Raw genomic sequence first — 27,696 nt, forward strand, 5'->3', positions numbered from 1 at the left:
GTGTAAGAAATAATAATAATTTGGATGCACAGGCTCAAGGTGCAAGGTTTAGACAGGGTGGGGTGTGGGCCTGCCTTCCCCTCTCTGCAAGGCATGGCAAGAGTTCCTTAGGCGATGTAATAGTGCGCATGTGTGACAAGCCCTAATCCTAGCATGCGGTGGGGGTCTGGAAAGGCTTTGCCTTAAACTAGGCATGTCTAATAGGGTTTAACGCAACCTGTGAATTTGCCCCTGCACAAGGTCAGCTTGTAGGTCAGTGGAATGCTGCACAAATTGCATTCTCCTCCAGACTGTAATTATACCTCGGAGAAGGCCATGTGTTGCCAAGTTCAGCTGACTCCAGATAGGACCAAGATAAACTGAGGGCTTGCTAATGCTTCTCAAAAACTGATTTTTAAGGCTTTGTTATAAAGCATCTCTTGTTTGGGGAAAAAAAAAAAAAAAGATGGTCTTGCAGTTTCTGAAGGAGCTTTGTGTAGGAGAGGATGAGAGCAGCGGTCGTCTGCCTTCCCTGAGAGCAGAACAAGATCGTTTGAAATGGAAGCCTGAGGAGTTCGAGTCAGACATAAAGTGAACTGCTTTGGTGCTGAAAGTTAATTAATACTAGAAAATGATCTTGAGGATTATATCAAATCAAGTAATATGCACCTAAAGGCAAAGAAGAATGAGAAACGGGTATTGGGAGCAGGCATAGCATAGGAAGAGGATGAAAAATATAGGTTGTGTTTACAATTAGCGGAGGGAGGCTTGTGTTTTACTTGTTTGATGGAAAATGGCTATAAAGATGAGTGTGTTATATGCCTGTAACCATAATAATTTCTTAAAGTGTGAACTTTCTTCTAAAGTAAGATCCATTCTTAAATATCTGGTCATTCCAAAGGAAGAGAATAAGTCCGGCAACATTTGCAGGTTTCTTCAATGCTAACAGCTGAGTGTTTCCAAAATCCACTTAAAGCAGAATATTCATTAGATGAGCAGACTTTTATAAGTACTCATACTCTCTCATAAATGTTTTCTGAAATATCTTTCTCGAACAGCCTGAAATGGGCATTTTATTCCAAGGATCCCCTTGGAAGAAGGTCACACTGAGAGCTTAAAGGCATAATTCTGCCTACTGGCTCCACATCCATGTGGAAAACTATTAACTCAACATTCACGTTATGAAGCTATGGACTCATAAAGTCAGGAATCCTACCAGTGTCCAGCAGTCAGATGTGGAGGGCTGGCCTCAAGGTCTACAACGTGAAAACAGCCCTGCTGGCCGGTTGGTCTTAATGCCTCATGCAGAACCTTCACCCCAGTGGCCTCTCAGAATGGAAGGAGCCCTTTCTATGTGGGTAAATGACGCTTAGGTTACAGTGTCGTTTGGGGATCCTGGTCTGCAGAGCTTCTCATCTCTCAACTCTCCCTCATGGTGAGGTTTTCTGAAGGTGAGACCTGGACTTTTATTTCAGGAAAAAGGCATTGAACATAACACTTCTGGAAATACTTTCAGGTTATCCAGAGGAAGACTGTGCCCGAAATAGCCATTTCACTTAAAACCCCCGCTTTCAATAAGTCCTGGCATTTTAAGGGAACATATACCTAAGAATAGTTAGAAACTCTTTACATTAACTGATTCTTGTAAATAGCTCCCTTATGTTGAATTCATTTATGTGAGTTTCTCTTTTAAACTGATCTTTGAACTCCCATTGAACAAGGATGTGTGTGTATATATTATATATATGTACATATGTGTTTGTGTGTGTGTGTGTGTATTATTTTTAATTTTTATACCCCTGCGGTGCACCAACATAAGAGTTTGCACATTGTGAGTGTTGCTGAATTGTACTGGCTGCATTTCAGCATTGGTGTATGATGATGAGTCAGGAAAGCCCTGGAAATAAAAGGCTGGTCTCCTGATTTTTCTCTTAACAGCTAGTCACCAGACGATGTCATCACTTTCCATAGCTGGCCAGAGGAATAGGACAGCTTGGAAAGCTAAAGCTAAAAGCCAGAGGGCAGGACCACTGCATTTATGGCTCTGATTCTTAGTTTTATTTGTATTTCTACTTAGATTGTTGTGTTTTGGGGAACCTTTGACCTGCGCCAGACAACTTTAAAAATTTGTTAAAATAACACAGAATAATAACAACCAGAATGCTTAAAGAATGGGTTGGTGCTGATTAATTAAATTTTTGAGTTAATAAATGATTTGCTGTGTTATGGGTTTTCTGTATTTAAAGTCCTGTGGTTATTTTTTTAGTGTATTAAATAGTAAAGTTCCTACTATATAAAAAACAGACTGTTAAATATCTGACAGCCTCAGGCAATTTAGGATTCTAAAAGTTTTCCAGATAATTGCCAGTCTACACTGTTCAGTCATGCACATATGGAAGGTATAGATGATAGTGATTTCTTTCAAGCCCAGGGTAGTAGAGAATATTTATAGAAGCTAGTGAATTGGGAAGAATATCCAAGGTTAGTTTATCTTCCTGTCATATTTTCTTTCTCTTCAGAGAGGAATTTTGAAGTTGACTTTATCTGTCTAGAAGTTAGCTTAGCAAGAATGCATATAATACAATAAAGAAAAACAAGGGGAATTTTCAGTTGGTAGGAGGTTCTACATAAATTGGATCTGATTATTTGAAACTTGACCGTGATTCTAAAAAAATATTTTAAAAGCAGTATAATAATTATTGGTTGACAACTAATTGAACATCTTTTTTAAAAAAAATCTTTGTTCTCCCTCCTTCTTTTCCTTGTTCATTGTCTCCATCGGTTTTCTCAGACTTTTTTCCTCAATGCTTTCTTCCTACCTACTCTGCCATGAAGGTAAATGCCTCAGATAACAGGTAAAACTCTGGGTAAGAAGTTGTGAGATTTGATCACATATATCAAAAGGAGAGTTGGCTTAGCAGAACAAAATGTCCTTCTAGTTCTGTGCCCCTTGCTTTAAAGCCATAGCAGTGAGGTGACTGCACTGACTTTACAGGACTCTTGAGCGTGAAATACTGTTACCTTTCTGGAAATCCACAGGGGGCCACTAAAGGAATAAAAGTTTACAATATTGAGGTGCTCACTGCCCCCAATTCACAACTGTCCATTTGGACTGGCTCGTGTGCAGAGGCGCATAAAACCTTAGTAGGGGTGCAGTAAAAGGTAGTTCCCTTCCCTCTTCTGCCCTTGGAAAACGCCTCTTATCCACAGCAATATCTGTGTAAGTCTTTCTTCCTGCTGTTCAGCGATGTCATTATTTAAATTTCTTTGCATTGAACCAGTCCCATAGATAGTCATTGGGAAAAAGCAAAAAGGATACAAACACAGTTCACAAGAACATGTGACCAATGACCAAATGGTTACCCTTACTATGAAATCATTAAAAATGCCAAATAGTGGAAAAAAAAATTTAGCTATCATATTGGCCAACATTTTTAAAATAGATAATACCCAGAGTGGGTGAGGGAACAGGAAACCTGTCACTCTCAAATACTTGGCTGGAGTGTAAATTGATGGCACCTATTGGAAACAATTTGACAATATCTATAAAAATGTAAAAAGGACATGTTTTTTGAACAATTTCTGTAAGTCTGTTCTGTAGAAATACAACCTCAAGTGACCTCAGGAATGATATGAATATATACTAAAGTCTTGGACCAGACTTATTAGCTGACTGAACTCTCACTGAGTCAGTTTATTAAGTCTGATGTGTTGTTTTCCTCCATGTGTGTGTGTTTTCTTTTTAGTCATTTTGCATATTAGGCTTAAGGATATTTTAAAATTTGTGTTTATTCTACTCTTTGTGGGTTTCTTTAACCCCCTTTTTACTCCTAATTTTTTTTTTCTTGTAATTTGTCTGGTAGTGTCCTCCACTTCCTAAATTCAAAGCATTACAAACTACAGATGCCCTTATTCTATTGTGCTTTGCTTTATTGTGCTTTGCAGATACTGCATTTTTTACAAATTGAAGGTTTGTGGCAACCCTGCATGGAGTCTATTGGTGCCATTTTTCCCCAGCAGCATTGCTCACTTCGTGGCTCTGTGTCAAATTTTGGTAATTCTCACAATATTTCAAGCTTTCTCATTATTATTATATTTGTTGTAGTGATCTGCCATCGGCGATCTTTGTTGTAACTGTTGTCATCGTTTGGGCACCATGAACTGTGCGCGTGTAAGATGGGGAACCGAATCAATGTTGGGTATGTTCTGACTGCTCCACCAACCAGCCGTTCCCCCTTCTCTGTCCCCCTCCTCAGGCCTCGCTCTTCCCTAAGACTCAACAATGTTGAAATTAGGCCAGTTAAGAACCCCACAATGTCCTCTAAGTGTTCAAGGGAAAGGAAGATTCATACATCTCTCACTTTAAATCAGGAGCTAGAAATGATTAAGCTTAGTGAGGAAGGTATGTCGAAAGCCGAGATATGCCCAAAGCTAGGCCTTTTGCACCAAACAGTTAGCCAAATTGTGAATGCAAAGGAAAAAAATTTGGAGGAAATTCAATGTGCTACTCCAGGGAACACGCAGATGCTAAGAAAGTGAAAGGATGAAAGTTTTAGTGGTCTAGATAGATCAGATCAGTTGCAACATTCCCTGAAGCCAAAGCCTAATCCAGAGCAAGGTCCTAATTCTCATCAGTTTCATGAAGGCTGAGAGAGGTGAGGAAGCTGCAGAAAGGTTTGAAGCTAGTGGAGGTTGGTTCATGAGGTTTAAGGAAAGAAGCCATCTCTATAACATAAAAGTGCAAGATGAAGCAGCAAGTTATCCAGAAGATCTAGCTAAGGTAATTCATAAAGATGGCTACACTAAACAACAGATTTCTAATGTAGCTGAAACAGCCTTCTGTTGGAAGAAGATGCCATCAAGGACTTTCATAGCTCAAGAAGGAGAAGTCAAAGCCTGGCTTCAAAGGACAGGCTGACTCTCTTGTTAGGGGCTGAAGCATCTGGTGAATTGAAGCTGAAGCCAGTGCTCATTCACCATTCCCAACATCCTAGGACCCTTAAGAACTGTGCTAATTTTACTCTTCCTGTGCTCTATAAATGGAGCCACAAAGCCTAGATCACAGCACATCTGTTTACAACATGGCTAACTGAATATTTTAAGCCCACTGTTTAGACCTACTGCTCAGGTAAAATATTCCTTTCAAAATATTACTGCCCATTCACAATGCACCTGATACTCACGAGCTCTGATGGCGATGTGCAGTGAGATTCATGTTGTTTTCATGCCTGCTAACACAGCATTCATTCTGCAGCCCATGCATCAAGGAGTAATTTCTCATTTCAAGTCTTATTCTTTAAGGAATTTACATTTTGTAAAGCTATAGCTGCCATAAATAGTGATTCCTCTGACAGATCTGGGAAAAGACAGTTGAAAACCTTCTGGAAAGGATTCACCATTAAGATGATTAAGATTCACCATTAAGATGCCATTAAGAACATTGGTGACTCATGGTAAGAGATCAAAATATCAACAGGAGTAGGAGTTTGTGAGAGGTTGATTTCAGCACTCATGGATGACTTTGAGGACATCATGGCAGGTGTGGTGGAAATTGCAGGAGAACTGGAGTTATAAGTGGAACCTGAAGATGTGACTGAATTGCTGCAATCTCATAATAAAACTTTAACAGATGAGTTGTTTCATCTGAATAAGCAAAGAAAATGGTTTCTTGAGATGGAATTACCCCTTGTGAAGGGGTATGAAAATTGTTGAAATGACAACAGAGGACTTTTACTATGACAGAAACTTAGTTGGTAAAGGAGCAGCATGGTTTTAGAGGATTGATTCCAATTTTGAAAGAAGTTCTACTCTAGATAAAATGCTATCAAATAGCATTGCATGCTACGGAGAAGTTGTTTGTGAAAGGAAGAGTCAATTGAAGTGGCAGACTTTATTGCTGTGTTATTTTAAGAAGTTACTACATCCACCCCAACTTTCAGCAACCACCACCATAACCAGTCAGAAGTCATCAACATCAAGACAAGATCCTCCATCAGCAAAAATGTTACCACTTGCTGAAGGGCTCAAGTGATAGTTAGCATTTTTTAGTAATAAACTATTTTTTAACTAAGGTATATACATTGCTTTTTTCAGCCATAATACTCTTGCACATTTAATAGACTATAGTATAGTGTAAACAATTTTTATATGCACTGGAAAGCAAAAAGTTTGTGTGACACACTTTATTGCAGTGGTCTGGAACCAAACCTGCAGTATCTCCAAGGTATGCCGGTACAGTGTTCAAAACATGACAGTACTCATATAAAGACAGACATGGACCAATAGAACAGGAGAGCTCAGAAGTAAACCCACATATATATGGTCAAATGATCTTCAACAAGAGTGCCAAGACTAAAAAAGTGGGGACAGGATAGTCTTTTCAACAAATGGTGCAGGGAAGTAGAGAACAGACTTAAGGACATGGGGGGGAAAGGGAGGATGGGATGTAGTGAGAGAATAACATTGACATATATACACTACAAAATGTAAAATAGATGGCTAGTGGGAAGCTGCTGCAGAGCACAGAGAGACTGGCTTGGTGCTTTGTGATGACCTAGAGGAGTTGGATGGGGAGGGTGGGAGGGAGGGGATATGGGGATATATGTATAAATATAGCTGATTCACTTTATTGTAACAGAAACTAACACAACATTGTAAAGCAATTATACTCCAATAAGGATGTATAAAAAATGCAAAAGAATGAAATTAGACCGTTACCTTTCAGCATAAACAAAAATCAATTCAAAATAGATTCAAGACAAAGATATGAAATATAAAATTCCTATAAGAAAACATGAGAAAAGCTTCATAACAGTGGTCTTGCCAGTTATTTCCTGGCACCAAACCACAGGCAACAAAAGCAAAAATAGACAAGTGGGACTACATCAAATTAAGAAGCATCTGCACAGCAAAAGAAACAATCAGCAGAGTGAAAAGGAAATACGTGGAATAGGGAGAAAATATTTGCAAACCATCTGATATCTGATAAAGGGTTAATATCCCAAAATACATAAGGACCTCCTACAACTCAGTTTTTAAAAACCTGATTTAAAAATGGTCAAGGACTTGTATAGACATTTCTCCAAAGACATACAAAGGGCCGACGAGTGTATGAAAGGATGTTCAGCATCACTAATATCAGGGAAATGCAAATCAAAACCACAGCTAGTAGGATGGCTGTTATCAAAAATAAAAACATAAGTGTTGGTAAAGCTGTTGAGAAATTAGAAAAATAGAACTGCTACGTTATCCAGCAATCCCATTTCTGGGTAGTTATCCAAAAGAATTGAAAACAAGATCTCAAAGAGGTATTTGCACTCCCCCTTTCATTGCAGCATTATTCACAAAAGTCAAGAAGTAGAAATAAGCTAAATGTTCACTGACGGATGCATTTATATATATGCGCACACACAGTGGAATACATATATACACATATGTATATGTAGATAGGTATATACACACATATATATACACACAAACACAGTGGAATATTATTCAGCCTTAAGAAGGAAATTCTGTCCCACACTACAACATGTATGAACCTCGAGGATGTTATTCTAAGTGAAATCAGCCATTCACAGAAGGAGAAACACTGCTTGATTCTACTGACATGAGGTGTCTAAAGTAGTCAAACTTGTAGAAGCAGAAAGCTGCCCAGGGGCTGAGGGGAGAAGGAAATGGAGTATAGCTCTTCAAGGGATGTGTAGTTTCCATCATGTAGGATGAAAAACTTCTAGACATCTGCTGTACAACAGTGATGTACTGTACATTTAAAATTTTGTTAATATGGTAGATTTCATCTCTCTGTTTTTTTTTTGTTTGTTTTTTCACTGTAGTAAAAGAAAAAAATTAAACCTTTCAATCATGAAAACGAAAGAAATGATGAGGGCTTAGGGCATGTATCCATTCCATGTCCATTGTGTTCCTACCGTTTAGCTGGTTTTGAGAAACCTGGTATTATTCCACAACTGAAGAGAGACTATATGGAAACTTACAGGTACATTTTTAAAGGTCTAGTTAGAGGTAGACAGAGAATTTGACATAAATAGCGGAGAGAATACAAATGCTCTGACTTGAGCACTGCCTACCCCGCTTTTAGGCAGTAGTACCACATTTCAGAAAACTCAGGGTTTTAGTCCAGCTGAAAGTAACAGACACTTTCTTTGCAAACACGTGACATGCCAGGTTATTAGAATTGCAAGGATGGTAACATCTTTTCCACAGGTCAGCCTGGTTAAACAATAAAGTGGGGATGGATTTGCTTGTTTTTATTTTTATTTTTTATTTATTTTAATTTTAATTTTATTTTGGAGTGTGGTTGATTTACAATATTGTGTTAGTTTCAGATATACAGCAAAGTGATTCAGTTATATATACACATATATCCATTCTTTTTCAGATGCTTTTCTGGTATAGGTTATTACAGAATAGTGAGTAGAGTTCCCTGTTCTATACAATAGGTCCTTGTTGATTATCTTATGTATGGTAGTGTGTATATGTTAATCCCAAGCTCCTAATTTATTCCGCTGCCCCACCTTTCCCCTTTGGTGACCATAAATTTGTTTCTGAAGTCTGTGAGTCCATGTCTGTTTTGTAAATAAGTTCATTTATAGCATCTTTTTTGGTTCTACATATAAGTGACATGATATTTGTCTTTCTCTGTCTTACTTCAGTTAGTATGGTGATCTCTGGGTCCATCCATGTTGTTGTAAATGGTGGAATATCATTCTTTTTAATGGCTTAGTAGTATTCCATTGCGTATATATACCACATCTACTTTATTCATTTATCTTCTCATGGGCACTTGGGTTGCTTCCATGCCTTGGCTATGGTAAATAGTGCTGCTGTGATGATTGGGGTGCATGTATCTTTTCGAAGTATGGTTTTCTCCAGATATATGCCCAGGAGTGAGATTGCTGGATCATATGATGATTCTATTTTTAGTTTTTTAAGGAACCTCCATATTGTTCTCCACAGTGACTGTACCAATTTACCGTCCTACTAGCAGTGTAGGAGGGTTCCCTTTTCTCCACACCCTCTCCAGCATTTATTGTTTGTAGATTTTTTGACAATGGCTGCTTGTTTTTAATCCAGTGACAGACATTATCTCAATCTCAATTTCAATCCCTCCATCTCTCTCTGTTCTCTTATGGCTACTCTCTTGCTTTCTTTTAATTAGCTACTAGAAAACCTTGAATTTGAACCTTGTTTTTCCTGTAGATAGAAATGAGTTATGCAGGGTTTTCAGAACCCTAACTGGATAGCATGGTGAATATTTGTTTGAAGATATTTTTGCAACCCAATTGTGCTCCTGTCGTAAATTTGATTCCTGTGCCTGTCTCCTTGACACTGATGTGTATGCCACCACCAAGGTTATATCTCAGTTGCTATCTTGGTCTTTTAAGGATAAATCTAGTCAATTCCTTTTGTTATCTGAATTTGCTTTACAGTTAGTTCAAGTCATGGTTTTAGTTGCCTTTTTAGTTCTCAGCAATTTTAAATCATAAAGTTCTACAAAATTTATGAGGTCAATGACACGAGCCCACAGCAGTGCCAGGCATGTAACAAATGCACAGCAGATATTTGTTAATGAATGAATAAATGCCTGAATATTTACACAAAGCTTTGGTAGGCTTTCTTAATTTTGTATTGGCCTTTAAAAATCATTTCACTTTAGATTTGTGTTCTCTAAGAAAAAGCCAGTAATTGCATTTTTAAGACAGTATTTGATTATACATAATCTCTTCTTCCTTTGCTTTTATATAAAAAATAAATAAAAATACCAAGTACCTTCTTTACTTCTTTCAAAATCTGAAATTCTGTATCCTCCAAGAATCTTTCTCTAAGGCTAATGTTGAAATAATTAAACACATTAAGCTAAAAAGTCAGATTTTCCTTTTACCTTGATGAAAGCTTATGTTTACTGTACTTTTGGCCTAACAGCAATATAAGAGTAGCCATGCTGAGCAGGGAAAGATGAATGGCCGGCAAAAATTGATTCAGCATCAATCAATGGATAGATAATTAGACAGTTGGACAAACAGACAGTCTTGGTTGGAACAGACTCATGTTATCCCTTGTTGTTCAACCAGCAAGCAACTCAGCTAGTTAGTACTAGTGTAAATGTAGATGTTTGTTGCTGTTTAATCTTGTCTTCACTACATTTCTGGCAAGTTTGTATGTATGTAGGAAGAGGAAGCATAGCTCTTCAGTTTGTATTTTACGCAGCAAAGTGTATTAAACATAAGACTTGGTGAGTTTTTGTGTGTATTTCCTATTGATTTTTGTAGCCCTTCCACAAGAGAGGAAAAAAGATCATTTTTTTTCCCTCAGTGCCCACTGTGCAATACGTTCTTTGGAGCTGATTTGCTTTAGAAAGAGATAAAACTATGATGAGCTCTCCATGGAGTATTGGCAATGAGGTATTTGGAGTTTCTAAAAAGATTATAAAAGTTTCTATAAATATATATTATAATAAAAGACAACTTCTAAATAATTTCACATTAAATCTGTGTGTACAAAGTGTTATTTATATTAGTCATAGTGCAAATAGAAAGTAAACTACCCCTCCTGAATAGGGAAATTTTATTTAAATAGTAAGTCTATGTCAGGAACTATTTTAGGTGGTTTACATATATTATGCCATTTAATTTCTGGAATAAATGTACACACTAAGTCCAGTCAGCCCTGCTTCATGATGAAAAGGTTGAATTCCTAGAGGTTAAGTCACTTTTCCAAGGCCATATCACTGGTAAACAGCAGAGTCGAGATTGCAGTGATCTTTCCCCTAAACCACTCAGTGGATGATCTTGCAGCCAAGGAGGCTGGAGGCTATGAAATGACTTATGAAGTCCAACATGGAAATAGGCCAATGATAAGTGGAAAAGTTGGATAAAAACTTGCACATGTGTTGCAATTACAACTTAGTTAAGATGTGTTTGAATAAAAAGCAGAGTAAATAAAGATTTGAGTGCTCGTATTAGATTGGTGGAATTTGTGGTGGTGGTTTTCCTTTATTTTCTAAAATTTTTATACTTGTGGATAAGTTATTTTTAAGTTAAAGTATTAAAATAGGGTGAGTGTAGTTTACCAATCAGTTATCTAAAACTGGATGTTTTCGGTATGCTTCTGAAAGATTGCTTGGTCATTTGAGCTTGTGCTAATTTTTTTAATTCCAGATCATCAAGTTATTAGATGGAAAACGATCTCAAACTGTGGGAATCTTGATATCTAGTTTGCATTTAGAAATGAAGGATATCCAGCAGGGTAAGTCTTATTCATCATTTTTTTCCCAATTTTAAAATTTTCCAGCCTTTATTGTGAAAAATGTCAAACGTATACAAAATTAGAATGCCACAGTGAATCCCATGTACCGAGTACCTAGCTACAAAACCGTTAACCCAATCTCGTTTCATCTAAAGCACCCTCCCTCTACTAGATTACTATGAAGCAAATCTCAGACATTTTATAATTCATCCTTTGAAATGGTTATACACCCCGAAAAGATAAGGATACTTTAAGCATAACTCCAGTGCCATTATCATGCATTTCAAAACATTTGCAGTAATTTCTCAATGTCATCAAGTGTGTAGTTCTAATTTCACTGATTGTAAAGTCATCCACTCATTTACAATTAGCTTGAATGAGGATCCAAACAGATTTCATGCATTGCCTTCGATGTGTCCATCTCTCAGGGGTTTCTTTTCATCTAGAGGTTTCTATCCTCTATTTTTTTTCCCTTCATAATTATTTTTTTGAAGATACTCGGTCACTTGTCCTGTGGAATCTCCCACATTTTAGATTTTGCTGACTGGGTTTCCTCGTTTTTTATTTATTATGTTCTTCTGTCTCCTGTGGCTCTTGCAAACTGTTAGTTTGATCTAGAGAGTTAATCTGAGTGGGGGACGAATACTTCATAGATGCTATTGTATATTCTATCAAGAGGTACATAATCTCTCATGTCTCTTTATGATGTTGGTGGGCACTAATGCTCTTTGTCTCGATTCAGTATTTCATTAGAAGTTTGCCAAATAATGATCTCCTAATTCCCTCATTTCTTCTTCATTAGTGGGAATGCTTCTATGAAGAAACATTCTCCTTTTTCTTCCACTCAGTTATGTCATTCTTAATCCCCTATTTTTTTCAAATGATGCGATTTCAGCTTGGTTTTCTTTGGCTCAATTTGAAATAAAACATTGAAAGAGAGGGAACTTTACTTGTATATATTTTTCTTAGGCCCTAGAAAAGTAAACCCAAAAACCTTTTGATGTTTTTGAAATTGGTGTCTTGCATGAAGACACTACTTCTGTTTCTCAGTCATCAGTTAAATGTAAATCTTCATTTTGATATGTCACTGATAATATTTTCTGAGTGGTAATACAGTCTCTCACAGACAGTTTCAGTAGAATTTAGCTTGGGTGTAATGGGAGACACCCTGAAACCACACTTTCCTTCAGGTTTTAGTTGGTGTTGCCTCAAAGTTATTTTACTCTGAGACACAGCAGAAGACCCCCATAGATCCCAAACTGAAAGGCACTTAAGAAACTTTCATACATTATTTTTTCCTCTGAAGGAAGCTTTGTTAAGGGCTTAAAATTTTGCTCTGTTACAAACATTTAAAATTCCACATAAAGTTAAACATATCCTGGATTAGACGACAGTTACAAAGTATTCAAATAAGCTTGTCTATTTTTAATATTTAAGCTTAATAGTAGAACTGAATACGTAAGTGTGAATTTTAAACCTCAGACAATGTTGCAGTAGTTGATTTGTGTTTGGGGCAGAAGGTGGCTAGAAAGGTCCACCATCAAAATTAGAAAAGGATTCTTCAGTGGCTTTAGGTGTTAGATCTTCTAGAATGGAAATTCCAAAATTCACACAGAAAACTGTGATGCTAAGGCAAATGAAAAATGGAAAAATACAACAAAAAGATATTGGCAGGGAAGTTTATAATCTTTTGTCAAAGAGACTGACTTTCTTGATGCAATCATCAAAATCAGAAAGGAATTTTTCAAGTGTAGTGACAGAGTCTTGTCCTAAACCACAGTACTCTTTATAAGGCTGGTAACTATCAGGTATACATGGTTTCATCACCATGACAGGTAGCACGGTGGATATGAGTCTTTACAATATCAACGGCACCTCGAACTTTATTCATTTCCTTTTAGGCGTGTCCTGTTTAGTAGACATAAGATTGTCATATAGATAAGACTCATTCTAGCCATGTGCTATTCCAGTTACCAACTCAGAACTGTACACCTTCCTCCCATGGTACTCCAACCTTGTTGGGTTGAACGTTCACAGTGACTTTGAATAAGGGATTAGTTCACCCAGACCTTTTCCAATATTCTACTCTGGACAAGAACCTGTTTATATGAAGTAGACGTGAACTTACATTTTAGCATTGGAAATGTTGATTGTAGCATTACAGACTTATAGGACTCATGGGCACCATTTTAGTTCTTTTTCTTGCTTCAGGCATCTCTGTTATCCACCACAGAGTTGGCTCCCAAGTTCTAAAAAAATTATCTCCATTTCATGTCTATATTTAGTAATGCATTCCAGATGAATATAGCAATATAACTCGAGCTTAATTTCTCTTTAGAATCATTTGACTGACACTGGCATCTGAAGGTCACTTAGGAGCCGGGCTGTGTCAGTTACATTTCATTCTGAATCCATGTCTGGTCGTGACTGGAATGCACTTGGCCTTGTGTTGTCATCCTGATGAAAGGACTCCCTGTGCTGACCTTGACCTAAAATGTTTGTTTTAATGCAAGAGGGGTAGCTGTCGTGAGATCTGATCGGGGCAGGCCAGCTGGCAGCCAGGCACGGTCACACAGCATGTCAACCATGGTGAAGTGACCACAGTTGGGAGAGTGTTCTTCAGCCTTCTGGTCACATATTCATCTTTGTCAATGTGCAGAGGTGTGTGCACTAACTTGCACTTTAGTGCAAACTCACAAGGAGCTGATGTATAAACCAGAAAGCTAATATATTCACTCAGAGACGATCAGAGAATTCTCCTGTGTCGTAACAAAAATATTTATCATATCTGTTTGTTGTTACATCCATGTCACTTGTCTCTACTTGGCATTAGAGATTTGCTTATGCCATTTTCCCTTTTGCTGAGATTGCAGCTTGGTCACCTTGAAAATAGTCTCGGGTGTTCCAGCCCACAGTTACCTCCCATGATGGATTATCCAGTTTTTACTCATTCAGCTCTTAAAAAGCAAACTTATTTTCTTCATTTGTAAGGTGGGCACTTCTCTTGTGTCCATTAGATACTGCCTATAATGTATATTCAAGAAGTGGAATTTGGGGGCTTCGTACCTCAAGGTCTTAACTGATATCAAGTAGCAGAGCCAGTGCTAGTTCCTTTATGACATGTAGCATTTCTTTGCTCAGAATTTCTCTGATAGTTCAGCATCGTTTACCAATAACTGGACTAATGTATCATATATAAAAGTCATTCAATAAATGATTTTTGATTTTAATTTGATTTTGAAGAATAGACTAAACCTTAGACTAGATGAAATCAGAATGTCATGAATTTCATTCCAGTGCATTTGGGCAAAACTTCTTCATTCTTCCTTCCCTCCCCCTCCCTCCACCCTCCCTGAGTAAACATGTATTGAAGCCAGTTCTATTTCAGACACCATGGCTGCCGTGACACATATGATTCAGACTCTCACATTCTCAGGGGTTCACAGGATGATGGGAGAGATGTACGAAGCATCGCAAGATCACAGTATAGAGTTACCTGTGAAATAACAGAGAGCAATGTATTGGCTCCTCCTGTAAAACTTAAGATTAGTCTTAGAGGATGAAATGGTGATTATCACATAGAGATGGAGCTTTTCCAGTTAAGGAAAGAAGACGTGAAAAGGAGGCACAGCTAGAGTACATAAATTCCATGTGAATGTGGGTTGTTTCAGAGCAAAGTGCTGGAAAGGCAAGTAGCATCCAGACCAGGAAGGGCCCTGAATATCATCAGGCGCAGTTTGAACATTATCCCATCAGTAACAGGGAGACAGAATTTAAAATTTAAAAGGAGCGGTGCTGTGATCTCATTTTGAGTGCAGAGATAGTTCTCAGGCCATGGAAGACTGGCCTCTAAGCCCTTTGATGCTCTGGCTGCAGCCGTATCTCCTCCTTCACTTGACTATGCTCCCTACCGCTCTTACTGCACAGTGGTCCTCTGGCTCCTTAAACAGGCCAAGTGCTTTCCTTCCTCTGTGTCTTTGAAGGCATAGCATGTTCCCTCTGTTTGAAATGCTTTTCCACCTCATTCTTTATATCTCGCTCCTTTTCTTTGCTAGGGTACAGCTACACACCTCAAAGAGGCCCTCCCAGATCCTCCTCCCTAATTTGTCACCCTGAGTAATATTAAATTCTCTTATTTTCTACACAGCACGTAATATTTTACTTGTTCATCTACTTCTCACTTATATCCACCACCAGCATATAAGCTCTGAGAGGGAGATTGCTCACTGATGTGTCCCTAGCACTTTGTTGTGCCTGGCACCTAGGTGAGTTTCATCAAGGGTCTGTTGAATGAATACACAAAAATAGTCCTGAAGGTGACTACATCTGTTAGAAAGGGACTGTGATTGTTGACATAATAAGTGAGGAAAGCCAGAACTAAGGTCGTGTCTGTGGAAATGTAGAAGAGACCATATACAAGAGATGTTTGGAAAGAGGATTGCTACGGTTAATCCCATTGGATTCACACAGTGATGGAGAAGTCTTACATATACCTTGGGTTGCTGGTTTCAACAAGATGTGAATAGCGGTGCCAAAAACATAAAATAGAAATACAGGAGACAAAGAGCAGGTAGAAGCGAAAAGGTCAATTCCGTTTTGGATGATTTGAGTCTGAGCTGTCTGGCAACCTTTCAGCAAAAGTATTAATGAGCATCTGAAAATTCTAGCCTGATGCTAAGTAGATAGAGCTGCGTTAGAGACAGAACATTCCCTCAAAGGTAGCCACCTCATCTGTTTCTCTGCACCAAGAAAGATATGGAGCATCTTGTAGGAGAAAGCCAAATCCCTGTACTGACTGAAGTTTAAAGCACTGCATGACTAAAGGTGAGACCTTGGTTGTGGAGGAAGAATGGTTTCAGGACACTGACCGTAGTACCACAGCACTTGTATTTGGTCCAGGAGAGATTCTGAATATGTGATTTACTTCTTTCTGGTTTCCCATCTGCTAAACTGAATGACCTATATTTAAAAGCATTTGGCATCCTTGGATACAATGACTGCCTACATGATTGCAAATTAGTGTTTTCGTTCCATGTTAGTGATTTCCTCTTATTCTTTTCCCAGGGGAGATGGAAAATTGCTGTTGACTATTCTTGACATAAACCTCCGTATGCATTGCAACAGACTAGGTGCCAGAAACCTCCTGGCATCTATTCGGAATTTCCCGTACACTAAGAATTCATATTTATAATATTTAATCTAACATCAAAACAAAACATTTTTCACTTTAGTTCCTACTAGTCCAGACTCTCAGTTTGGGAGTTCAGCTGTATCAAAGACGATCTTTCTATTTAGGAATCTCAAATCAAAATGTAAGAGGATGTCAGTTAGTTGTATGACCAGAGTCTAAAACCCAGATCTGAGAGTGCTCACTGGACTTTGCTCCCTTTTGCCTAATAATTTCTAGAAATCTCTGTCAAGGTTTATGCCGGTTGTCTAAAACATAATGAATTTCACCAGGCACCTGACATTCACCATGAGTTGTCTAGGGCTTTCCTGAGGAACATTCTAATTCTAGCCTGGAAGACCTATACTCAAAGGCCAGAATTTTTATCGTGCACCTTCGCTGGTAAAGTTTTAGAGCACACTTCTCAAGATACGTTTTTAAGAATTTATACATCATGTAAATATGTGACAGAACTAAGATTCACATTATAAAATGTATGCAAAGGTATAAATTAAAATGAGATTAATATTTCTAAATGTCTTACTGATTTTGTTGGCTTTAAGTTCTCAACAGCTAATATCTCAAGGCTCGATATATAAATAGGGTAAGGTTTATTGTTAAGAATGGTGGACTAAAACCCACATTTCAAACAGTCTGTGGATAGATTCTGTTATAATTTACGGAGGTCAACATCTTGGCAAGTGCGATTCAACTGTCCTTGCTTCTAATTCACTCCACGACTGATGAAGAACTTGTACTAGCAATCAAAGCTTCTGCTCTGCCATTTTTCTTATTGTTGGTGAACTGTCTTCAATCTGGGGTTTGTCTGCAGGAACTCTTTTGAAGCCAATTTGTTTATTTTGTCAAGTTTAGTTACAACCAGATTTTAGAATCAGAAAGCTTTATTTAATTGCCCTCACCCACCACCACCAAATCACAGTATGTTGAAAGTAAGAGAACAAGTGAGGAAGCCACGTGTGAAGGAGTTTACCCACCAGAGGTGGCAGGTGGTCACGACCTGCTGACATACAAAGGAAGGTGCCAGGGTCAATCAACTTATTGAGCATTGGCAGAGCTCACTCTTTGGATAAGTATAAACAGTAGCTCTCACGCTACTGTATTTCCTTTCCCAGCTTTCTCTTCCTCCCACTAAGTCTAAAACACCTGAGCAGCAGGGTTCCCACCCACCTCTCTGTGAACCCCTGTGCATTCCTTCACTCTCAGAGCTGAGTCCAGAAAGCAGAGGGTGGCATTGCTTTGTACTTTACCTTCAGGCAACTGGCTGAGACCATCCAATCTGCCTGGAATGTAATTTTGGCTTAAAAGAACCAGAACTAATGGAAGAACAGAAGCAGCTTAACCCAAACTGTTTCTCATTCCACTGCCCTACAGAGAAGAGAGGGGATGAAGGAGGGGAAGTTCTGTGAATTCTTCGCCTGTGCGCTTCTTTGAGGTTTGAACCATGGACAATTTTAATTGCACCTATAAAATGGCACCTTGGTCACCTTCTGGCAGAGTACATGCCTGGACTTAGGCAAGAATTGGGATTTTTGCTTTGTAAGATTGAGTGATTTTGAGCTTTTGGAACAGATTAGATGTGTCCCTTTGGGGACTGTCATTTCTTTCACCTGCCAACCAGCTCCTGTTTACCGTGTTATTTACACTTGCCTCCTGTTTCCATCAAAGCTCGAATAAAGGTCCGTACCAGCTAACATGACACACTAGCAAGCATTTGGCAATGTAGATAAGATCGCAGAATATATTCCCTCTATAGTTGCTGTGCTTCGTGTCTGGAGGCAACTTTGCTTTCTGTTTCTTCATTCCTTGTGCCTTTGCTTCCCTTTTTAGTTGGTTCTGGCATGCAGTATAAAATGACCATTATTAATATCTTTTCAAGAAAATTGGACTTTATGTTACTGTAGATTTTCTTTTTATATTTCTTTTCTTCTAAGATAATGCCTTTTCAAGTTCTGGGTTTCTTTTTCTTTTTTTAGAGATTCTTTTTTGCTATGATTGGAACCACAATACTGATTATTGTCAGTAACTGTGAATAGTTAACAGAGATCGAAGTTTGATTGTCTTATGACATATATTAAGGTAGCATATTAGAATTGAATTAAGTATTACCAATAATTAAATAACAGTGATGTTATGGTAGTGTATAATATACAAATGACATTTTCGGGGTGTGGGCTGTCTATGGTTCCCACTGGGAGACTGCTGTAAAAAGCATGTGACGTAAAAAGCATGTGATACCATTCAGAAGCAAAGGCTTCTGTATGGACTGCTGTGGGTAGTTGGTTCACTGATTTCTTTTTAAGGTGGTAAGAACTTTAGGTGGAGTGATTATTTCTAGCCTAACACTTGTAAAGGATAAAAGAATTACAATCATAGTCCAGTCAGTTTGGTTATGGAACTGAGCTTGGGAAATCATGCTGTGTGACTTCGTGCCTCAGTTTCATTACCTATAAAAGTCAGGGCAGCAGTAACACCCACCTCATATGATTAAATGTAAAGCACTTAGAACAATGCCTGGCACACAGGAAGCTCCCACTAAAGGCTAGCTGCTCATTTATTAAATATGCATCTCCAGTACAGTCTGCCTGCTTTCCCACCCTCTGGTGGAGTGCACAGAGACGCCTTTAAGCTGCTGAATATTTGCTGCCCTCAGCATTTCATCTGGACTCGTGCGTGGAATGAGGCTTGGCCCGTACCCGTGTCTGCACAGGTGTGCCCGGTGCCAGTTGGAGGAGGAACGTGGTGGTCAGTAGGGAAAGAGTGAGGTGTGTCGAGGAAGGGCTGTAGGGGAGCCAAGGCCATCGTGAAGAGACTTGGGCACAGAGCTCTCAGCAGGGCAGGTTCTGTGCAGCTCTTGTCCTGGCCTCTGTGTGGTCTTCCACCCTCCACGCTCCTCTCTGCCCAGCCCCCTTCTTTTCACCCCTTGCCCAGTTTCATCACGAGCTTGGTCCTCATTCTCAGTGATGGTGAGACTGTGGGGAGATATCCCTGCTCTGCCTGCCCCAGCTTTCAGATTCTACCATAGCCTCCTTCCTCCCATGACCCCACATCCTTGCCTTTCTCTTGAGAGAGGTCAGAGGAATTGGTTTGTAGGAGTTTTGAGGGGTAGATTACTTGAGAGTGTGAAAAACCCAAGGCCCGGACTCCCCTGCTGGTCCAGTGGTTAAGACTGCTTGCCCCCAGTGTGGGAGCACGGGTTCCATCCCTGGGTGGGGAACTACGATGCCACATGCTGCGTGGCGTGGCCAAGAAAGGAAGGAAGGAAAGAAAGCAATTTAAAAAGTACAATAAAATAAAAAACTTAAGGCCTTCCATGTTACTTTCTGCATTCCGTTCTCTTTTCTTTGCAAGTTATTTATCAAGCCCCCTAAGATATCAGTAATTTGGTCGAAACAGCTAAGTTTTAGGTTGGCTGTTTGGAAGCTAACATTGTTAACAAAATAATTACTATTGATAATCAGATAATCATATTTGCTTTCATGGGCTGAGACTAAATCTAGTCCATTTGCAAAGGATTTTTAAACTCCACTTGTGAAAAGGTGTCACGTCAACTACAGAAGGACATAGAAAGAAGCATACAATGGGCTACAGAGAGGCTGTTTTTAAAACGAACATCAGCCAAAGCCTGGTAAAGCAGCCCAACCCTATCTGTCGATGACATCTTCCACACCTTGGATGACCAGATTTACTTTGGCTAATCTAACAGACTAAGGAGTGTGCCTTTCCTACCTCAGTCTGCCATGTGTTTCTTGCCCAAAGATGCACCTTGGTCAACAAGAACAGCTCCCTTAAATAAATGCTTGTTTTTTACTAATTAGAAGTCCTTCAGAACAGCAGACTCAGTCATTCTATGTTTATCTGGACGAGGTGCACTTGGGGATAGAAAAGCGTTCAGGGTTAAAAGTGGCTGGAGGGCTGCAAGAATTCTTGCCTGTTCTTTCTCCTTACCCTGATCTTGTGAAAAGCTGTCTCCAAACTGGAGAGGGAATTTCCCTATTGTGTAAGACCCTGACCCCGAGCCTGTGCCTTAAGCAGGCACATAGTTTTTATGTGCGCCTGTTAGTTTGAATTTGTGATACTGATCTGCTTTTTGTCGCTGCTGACGGTTATTATATCTTAATGGGCGAAACCCTCCTCTAATGATCCTGGTGTATATAATTCTCGGAGTACAGAGCAGGCACCAGAGGACCACATAAAAACGTTTGCCTCAATTTCCCTGCAAAAAAGGAGCCCAGAAGCCAGACTTGACCAAGTAACAGATTTTTAAAGGTAAAGGAACCCAATAAAATTACCAGCTTTTCACAGCGTGTGTCTACTTCCTCTCGACATATTGTGAGGTGTAGGTGAAATATTCTAACCGAACTGACAGTGGGAGTGGGGATAACTAAGGAGAGAAGGAGATAAAAGTAAAAACCAGCAGCCATGATTGATATGGCAGTAGCAGTGAGCTGTTGGGGGCTCCCCTTTGTGGATGTGGCACTTCACCTTTCTGACACCATCTGCAGGAGTGTCGCTATAATGAGCCCTGTACAGACGGGAGCAAAAGCTAGAATTCCTTGGAATTACTGTATCAGGGCTTTGAGGCACGCTGGAGAATTTGTAGGCTGGTATTTGCTTATTCAACTTATACGATCAAAAGGGTGTTTGTGTGTGAGTGAGAGCGACAGGGAGAGTGTTTTTACAAGCACAAAGTGGAGGGGGCTACCTGATCCTAGGTAACTTCAAAAAATATTTTAATCAGTGACTGATTTATTTCTACAATGTAATCTTCAATTAACCAATGAAATGTGTTCATGGGACGCTTCTCAGTTTGATGGTGAGCGCGTTCAAGAATGGATTCTATAATACGCTGTCCCCTATTTTGGGAATAGCATGATCAGGTGTGGATTCTGGCTCTGTGTAGGAACTTAAACTGCTCATGGTGAATAGGAGGCAGAATTATGTACATGCAAGGCAGCTCTCCTGTGAGTCACAGGACTCAGGCTCTTTTTACGTTTCAACCCTTTGGCCAATAACCTAACCTTCCCTGGCCACCCTGTAAGACAGAAATAATAGAAATCATTTAATTTCCTTAAGCTTCTGGGCTCAACCAGATGATCTCTTTATGGTGCTGCTTCCATCTCTGAATTTTATTTTCTTTTAAACTTTCAAGATCCTCACGTGGAAGAGGCGAAACCTCAGTGGAATACTTGGCGTTGACCCTAAATTAGTCTCTCGATCTACTTCTTCGTCTCCCCCAGGTCCTGGGGGGAAGATCAGCATGCACGTCCAGCTCGTCAGCTCCTCTGCCTATTTCGTGGTAGCCCTAGCCCTCCCCCAGCATTTAGCAGGGAAAGCCTCAGGGTGGTTTGACACACAGCTTCCTCAGTATCAGAGCTTAGTTGATGACAGCGCTCTGCAGGGCTTTGCAGTCTTTCTCCCCTGTCCTGCTTTTTCTGTCCACATTGCTCTGGCTTTTGCTCCCTCTGCCCCATTGGACTAGGTTCTAAACCAGTCTCTCCAAATTTTGATCTGTCCTATGTAATAGAACTCTGTCCTACTGTCTCCTACTCCTAACTGCTCAGGGCCTCCGTGCCATGTACCAAGTGTACCACAGGCTCTTCGCTGTGGCCTTCAGAATTCCACAAGACCTTGCTCCAAACTGTATGTAAGGAGTGCTCTCTTCAAGCCAGAACTGGACTCCCTGCCATTGCCTGTGCGCTCTCTGAGCCTGTCTGTGTCTGCTTCTTCACACTGGGAGTGTCTCACATCTTTCTCGTTGATGTTTGCTGGCACTTGTCAGTTCACAAATTGTTATTGCTTGGAATGGATTTGACTTGATTTGTGATGATTAATAAATGGTTGCTTCATGTGTCTGCCTGAAGCAACGTAACAGTGAATTTCTACTCATACCTTTTTTCCTAAGGTGATACTGCTATTTAAAGCATTTGTGAAGATTAAGAATGAGGGGAAAGATAGTTTCCTTATTCTTCCCTTTAAAAACGAGAAAATTTGCTTGTTAAACTTATTTTGGGGTGTGGAATATTCAGGCAAATACTGAATCTGTACTGAGTATATGGATTGGGGCAAGATTATGCAACTGTACTGACTAAACCTCGATTTTTTTTTTCTTTAATTTATTTGTGACTTGAGACAATTTAACAGAAAAATGTGTAAGAATTTGTTTATTTCTTAGCAGGATAAACCTTGATTTTTTTAAATGGGGACAAATGGGGGTGGACAAACAACCTTAATTCACATACACCCCCACATAGTGTAATATTTTCATCAAAGTCCTATCCCTTTTAAAAGTCTATGCTTTCTTAGAGAACAAACATATGGACACCAAGTGAGGAAAGAGGGGAGGGTTGGGGCAGAATGAATTGGGAGATTGGGATACCAAATTGTACACTCTAAATATATGCAGTTTATTGTCTATTAACTGTATCTCAATAAAAGTTCTTTTAAAAATTTTTTTAAAATAAATAAAAAAGTAGATAACCAACAAGGACCTACTATGTAGCACAGGGAACTCTGCTCAATACTCTGTAATAATCTAAATGGGGAAAGAATTTGAAAAACAATCGATACATGTATATGTACAACTGAATCACTTTAACAATATTATGTTAGTTTCAGGTGTACAGTAATCAACTATACCCCAATATAAAGTAAAAATTAAAAAAATGAAGACATGGAGGGGTGAGGGGGAAGAGGCCTCGCAGAGATATGTATTTTGTGAGGGAAGGAGTATTTTTGTCTTTTGCAGATAACTGTGGATATTCATTTTTCATATTACACCAAAAATTTTGTTGCACTGTGGAAACTGAAACCTTATCAATGAGCTTTTTGTATTTTTACATGAAATTCCATTTAATATTTAAAAAAATAAAAGTCTATGCTTTCTTTTTCGATACTCCATGCTGTCTTTATCCACAAACCTTCCCTGAAAGCCAGCACAAGGACTCGCTCTTTGGGATTCCTATGACATCTGTCCCATCCATAAACATTTATTTTATTCCTGTTACACCCTGGGTACTATGCTGGGTGCCTGGGTTACCAATATATGTAGAAATGGTCCCTGACTACAGGGCTTGTGCCATCCAGGGCGGGAGGGAAACTGTTAAGCAACTTACCAGCACAGGTTCTTAAAATAGACTTTTCACCCAATGTAAAATATGAGTGGTACCATGGAAGAGGAAAAGAGTAAGTACTTAATGATCCAGAGGTCAAGGGGTATCCTTCCAGGGCAGGAAACCCTTCCCCGAGGCCTTGGAAGATGAGGTGCAGGAAGGGAGAAAACCGTGGAATGTTCGGGAATAGAGGGGTGTGTGGCTGGAGCACAGGAGGCATGGGAGCAGTGGAAGTGGTAAAGGATGTGAGACTGGGAACGTAGCTCGGGGCTAGGGAAGGAACAGGCTTGAAAATCAGGCCAAGGCATTAGGACTTCACCCAGTATTTAAAGGAAAGGCATCTCAGGTATTTTAAACATCAAGTAAGATTTTGAGACCTGTGTTTTTAAAAAAATAACTTGGGTGGTACGAGGAAACATGGATTGGTGGGAAAGATGGAAATGAGAGGTAAGAATTAGGTTAGCTTTCTAAAGGGACCCAAGGGTATCTTATATTTCCCTTAAGGCATTATTTTTTGTAATTAGAATTACTTGTGCATATAACTTTTCTACTCGTGCAGGGTTTTGAAGGACCAAAAGGGTTTCAATAGCAACTGCTCCCACCTGAAATACTGGAGAATCCTAGAAAGTTTCATTTGTAACACAAACTACGCCGTAGTGGCAGTCTTCTTTCTCTGATTCTTTCCAGATGTTAAAGGAGATAAGGCATTAACAAGCGTTAAAACACATCCACAGTGTGTATATGTAACATCACAATAGTCACAGTCTGTAGGTACCATTCCGATTTCACACCATGCTCTATACGCTGGGCCAGGCATACATCTTACCTCACTTAATGTTTTCAGTAAGTGAAGTTAGACCCATTCTTTGGATATGCTGAGGCGCATAGAGCTGAACCTGCCAGGATCAAATAGTAAGTTTGCTCTCTCCGAGCTGGTCATCTCAGTCTTCTTTTGAACCTTGAGCTGTTCCTTCATCAGGATAAGAAACCTCTTGCAGTTACCTCCCTCTGGAAGGCTCTTCTCCCAGACACTCACAGGACTGACTCATTAAGCTCTTAGCTTAAATGTCACTTCTTCAAAAAAGCCTTCATCCATCAGCCTCTGTCACGTTGCTCATTTCTCTACTCTTCTTTCTTCATATCATTATCCGTAACTGTTTACTTGTTTGTTTTCTGCCCCCTAAGCTGGAGTATAGATCTCATGAGATCAAGTGCTTTGAATGTCTTAGACACATTTGATATATATAATCACAGCATTTTAGAACAGTTTCTAGAACTTGGGGCACGTTCAACAAATATTTACTCAAGGGATGGGTGAATGAATGAATAAACATCGCCAGAGCCCACACTTGTTCTCCACTCCCATCCTCCCTGCGTGTTTTTCTCCTCTTCCTAGCACACTGGAGGGGAATTGGCTGAGGGTATAACCCATCAAACTGTGTATCTGGGACTCAGACTGATTAACTTCTGAAACTCAAATATTTACTCACTAGGAAAGGAAGCCAACAGATCATTCTCTTTCCCATTAGTTAAGATTACTTGATTATATGGAAGCTTGCAGTTCATATGTAGAACCTAGTATAGAAGTGAACATTTCTGATAAGTTATTTTTAAAATTTTACCTTTTCTTTTTGTGTTCCTGTTGGCTGATTTTTATAGGAGACTATTAGAATTTACATAAAATAGACTATTTTTTGGCTATTTTTTGTTTTTTCAGAGCATCAGACATTTAAAAATGCCTGGTCCATCTAATAAGTCAGTGAGTTCATATCTCCATGCACAGCATATCTGTCCTGGGGGGTAAATTCTTTCCTTCTTTCCTCAAATGACATTTTTCTTTTGTGGTTTCAGATTGGACGTTTCAGAAGTGTAATTTTCCTTTGCCTTGGCCGAATCTGAGACGACTGACTTTGTCACTAGAACATTAACCTCTTCTTTTCTCACTACCCCACGTAGCTAGGAATAGCTTGCTGATTAATTCCTAAGTTAGAGAAGGTGGCCTGTGAAGGAATTTTAAGTACATTTCTCGGTGTTCTGTGAAGTTACATGATCTTAGCTCAGTTAATTAAGTTTATTAAAATTGTATAAAGGGGTTCATATGATTCTAAACCACAGAAGAAGCAAAACAGTTTGAAAGCAACCTGCCCGTTACCTTGATCCCTGTCTTCTCCAAAAACTGTGGTGTAATGCCAATGAACAGAATAATGGTTGACGAGCAGAATTTTAAAGCATTCTAAATATCACTGGTTGGTTTAATAAAATTAATTAGCCTGCCATGGAGAAAATTTACTAGCGTGCTGGTTAATTTCACAATGTAAAGTCAGAGAAGGGAGGTGGGGTTGAGGGAACAAACCTTATTAGTTTTGAATAATTATTTAAAGATGTGGAGCTGCCTATTTCAAGCACTTTGATTGCCAAATCCATTAAGGGTTTAAAATCTCGATGTTTGTATGCCGGTATATATGGGAAGGAATCTCTCTAGATGAAATCACAGGCATATTAGTTAACAGCTAAATGACTTATTTGAGATACAGAACAGCAAGTAGAATCCAAATAAAACCATGGGAATAAGAACTTGCCTTAAGACTGGCTCATGGGAGGTTTCCATAATCTTAATTTGCCATTGATGCAATTATTGCTTTTTCTTGTCTTTTTAATCCAAACAAGATGTTTGCAGCGGCCATGGAAAGGTGCCTGAAATCACATGCCTGAATTCATTTAATTTGCCAACACCGTCTTTTTTCTCTCTCTCTTCCTGGTAATGGGCAAGTGTCAGTTCTGGTGCATTAGGTACTAAATCTCTTCAATTACCAGCCGGGAAGAAAGATTTAACATTGTGTTTCAAACCTACAAACTGATTTAGTTTTAAAGCACAAACGCTTCTCCTGTGGAGCCTAAATTAAACTGCAGAAAGGATGCAGAGCTTGAGGAATTAAACCAGGCAGGGCCAAGGCTCAGGCCAGCGATCAGAACCGTTTTGGTTTCTTTCACAGGGGCCCCCGGTGCAAAAGAAAAGGGAGCGGGAACGTGCCAAAAGACACTGTGTGAGAGGGGGCAATGTTATATTGCTTGGAGGCTAGACATGGAGTCCAGTCTAACCTCTTTCCCTTTTTCTCTTTCTCTTTGGGTGCTCGGCAGCCATTTTTAACGTGGACGATTCTGTGGTTGATCTGGAAACCCTGGCGGCCTTATATGAAAACGTGAGTATCAAAGACCTACAGAGCCAGAGTTTCCAGATTTTTGTATCTTAACTAAGTGTAAAAAAAAAAATGTTAATGTCTAAAAAATGGTTATATGTGACTCCTTCCACCTGAAAAGTCGCTGCGCCATTCATGTTCTTTGGCAGTGGGGATTTTGACATTGCGTGGAAGAGATTAAGGTACAGAAACGCAAGCTCAAATGAGAGCGAACATGAGGAAGGCACTAAGTTCTTGACTACCCCCCACCCCCCGCCCCGTGGTATCTGGGTTAGGAGATTTCTTTTGCAAGGGAGGATGGTTCAATGTGAAGGCCACTTCTGTGCCATGGAACCCAGCCCTGTGGCTTGCAATCAGAGCTCGTGAAGCTAAGTTACCAGCTTAATACTGGTGCACACCAGTGTCATCCTCTGAGGAACAGGGATGCTGTTACCAGCGTAGATGGTTACTTTTAGTCCGAGTGAGCCGATGGCATTGAATGTGGGAAATCGTATAGGATGGTGGGTGTGTATTTTGGACTTAGAGTGAGATACCCTCAGGTTTGAGGTCCAGCTCGACCATTGACAGCTGTGAGTGACCTCAAACCAGTTAAACTCCTTAAACCTGCTTGATCATCAGTACAGTGGGGATTGTAATGGGCTCTACATGATTGTTGTATTCAAAGAGAATTCAGTTTATACAGCAGTGGCAGTGTATTTTGAACATAAAGAGCGCTGCACACATATATGGTCTTTAAATGTGGGTTATATGTGGAAATAACCAGCATAATTGGCAGGCTGTCTTGAGAAGATGACACAGGAGAGGCACAATTCCCATAATTGTTAACTGTTATGCTTCGCTGACTCTGTTAGGATTTGAAAACACGGGCTGAACTAGATTCTCTTTACTGAGGTAATGCTATTTCCCAGGAAGTTGCCCGGAGCTCTATAGCATGCTGTAGTGACCGAGCTCAAAAAAT

General features: G+C 39.5%; 1 protein-coding gene across 3 annotated transcripts in view; it reads left to right on the forward strand.

Moving 5' to 3' along the window:
- FMN1 (formin 1) overlaps positions 1-27,696 on the forward strand; it is a 296,198-nt gene that overhangs the window by 110,369 nt on the left and 158,133 nt on the right. For all 3 annotated transcript variants that reach the window (XM_057722129.1, XM_057722130.1, XM_057722133.1), the window contains exons 6-7: positions 11,157-11,244; positions 26,680-26,741. In XM_057722129.1, coding sequence (XP_057578112.1) covers positions 11,157-11,244; positions 26,680-26,741 — 150 coding nt within the window. The remainder of the gene's footprint in view (positions 1-11,156; positions 11,245-26,679; positions 26,742-27,696) is intronic.

This window comes from Hippopotamus amphibius, chromosome 2 (assembly GCF_030028045.1).
Source record: "Hippopotamus amphibius kiboko isolate mHipAmp2 chromosome 2, mHipAmp2.hap2, whole genome shotgun sequence".
In the NCBI taxonomy this organism is placed as follows: domain Eukaryota; kingdom Metazoa; phylum Chordata; class Mammalia; order Artiodactyla; family Hippopotamidae; genus Hippopotamus; species Hippopotamus amphibius.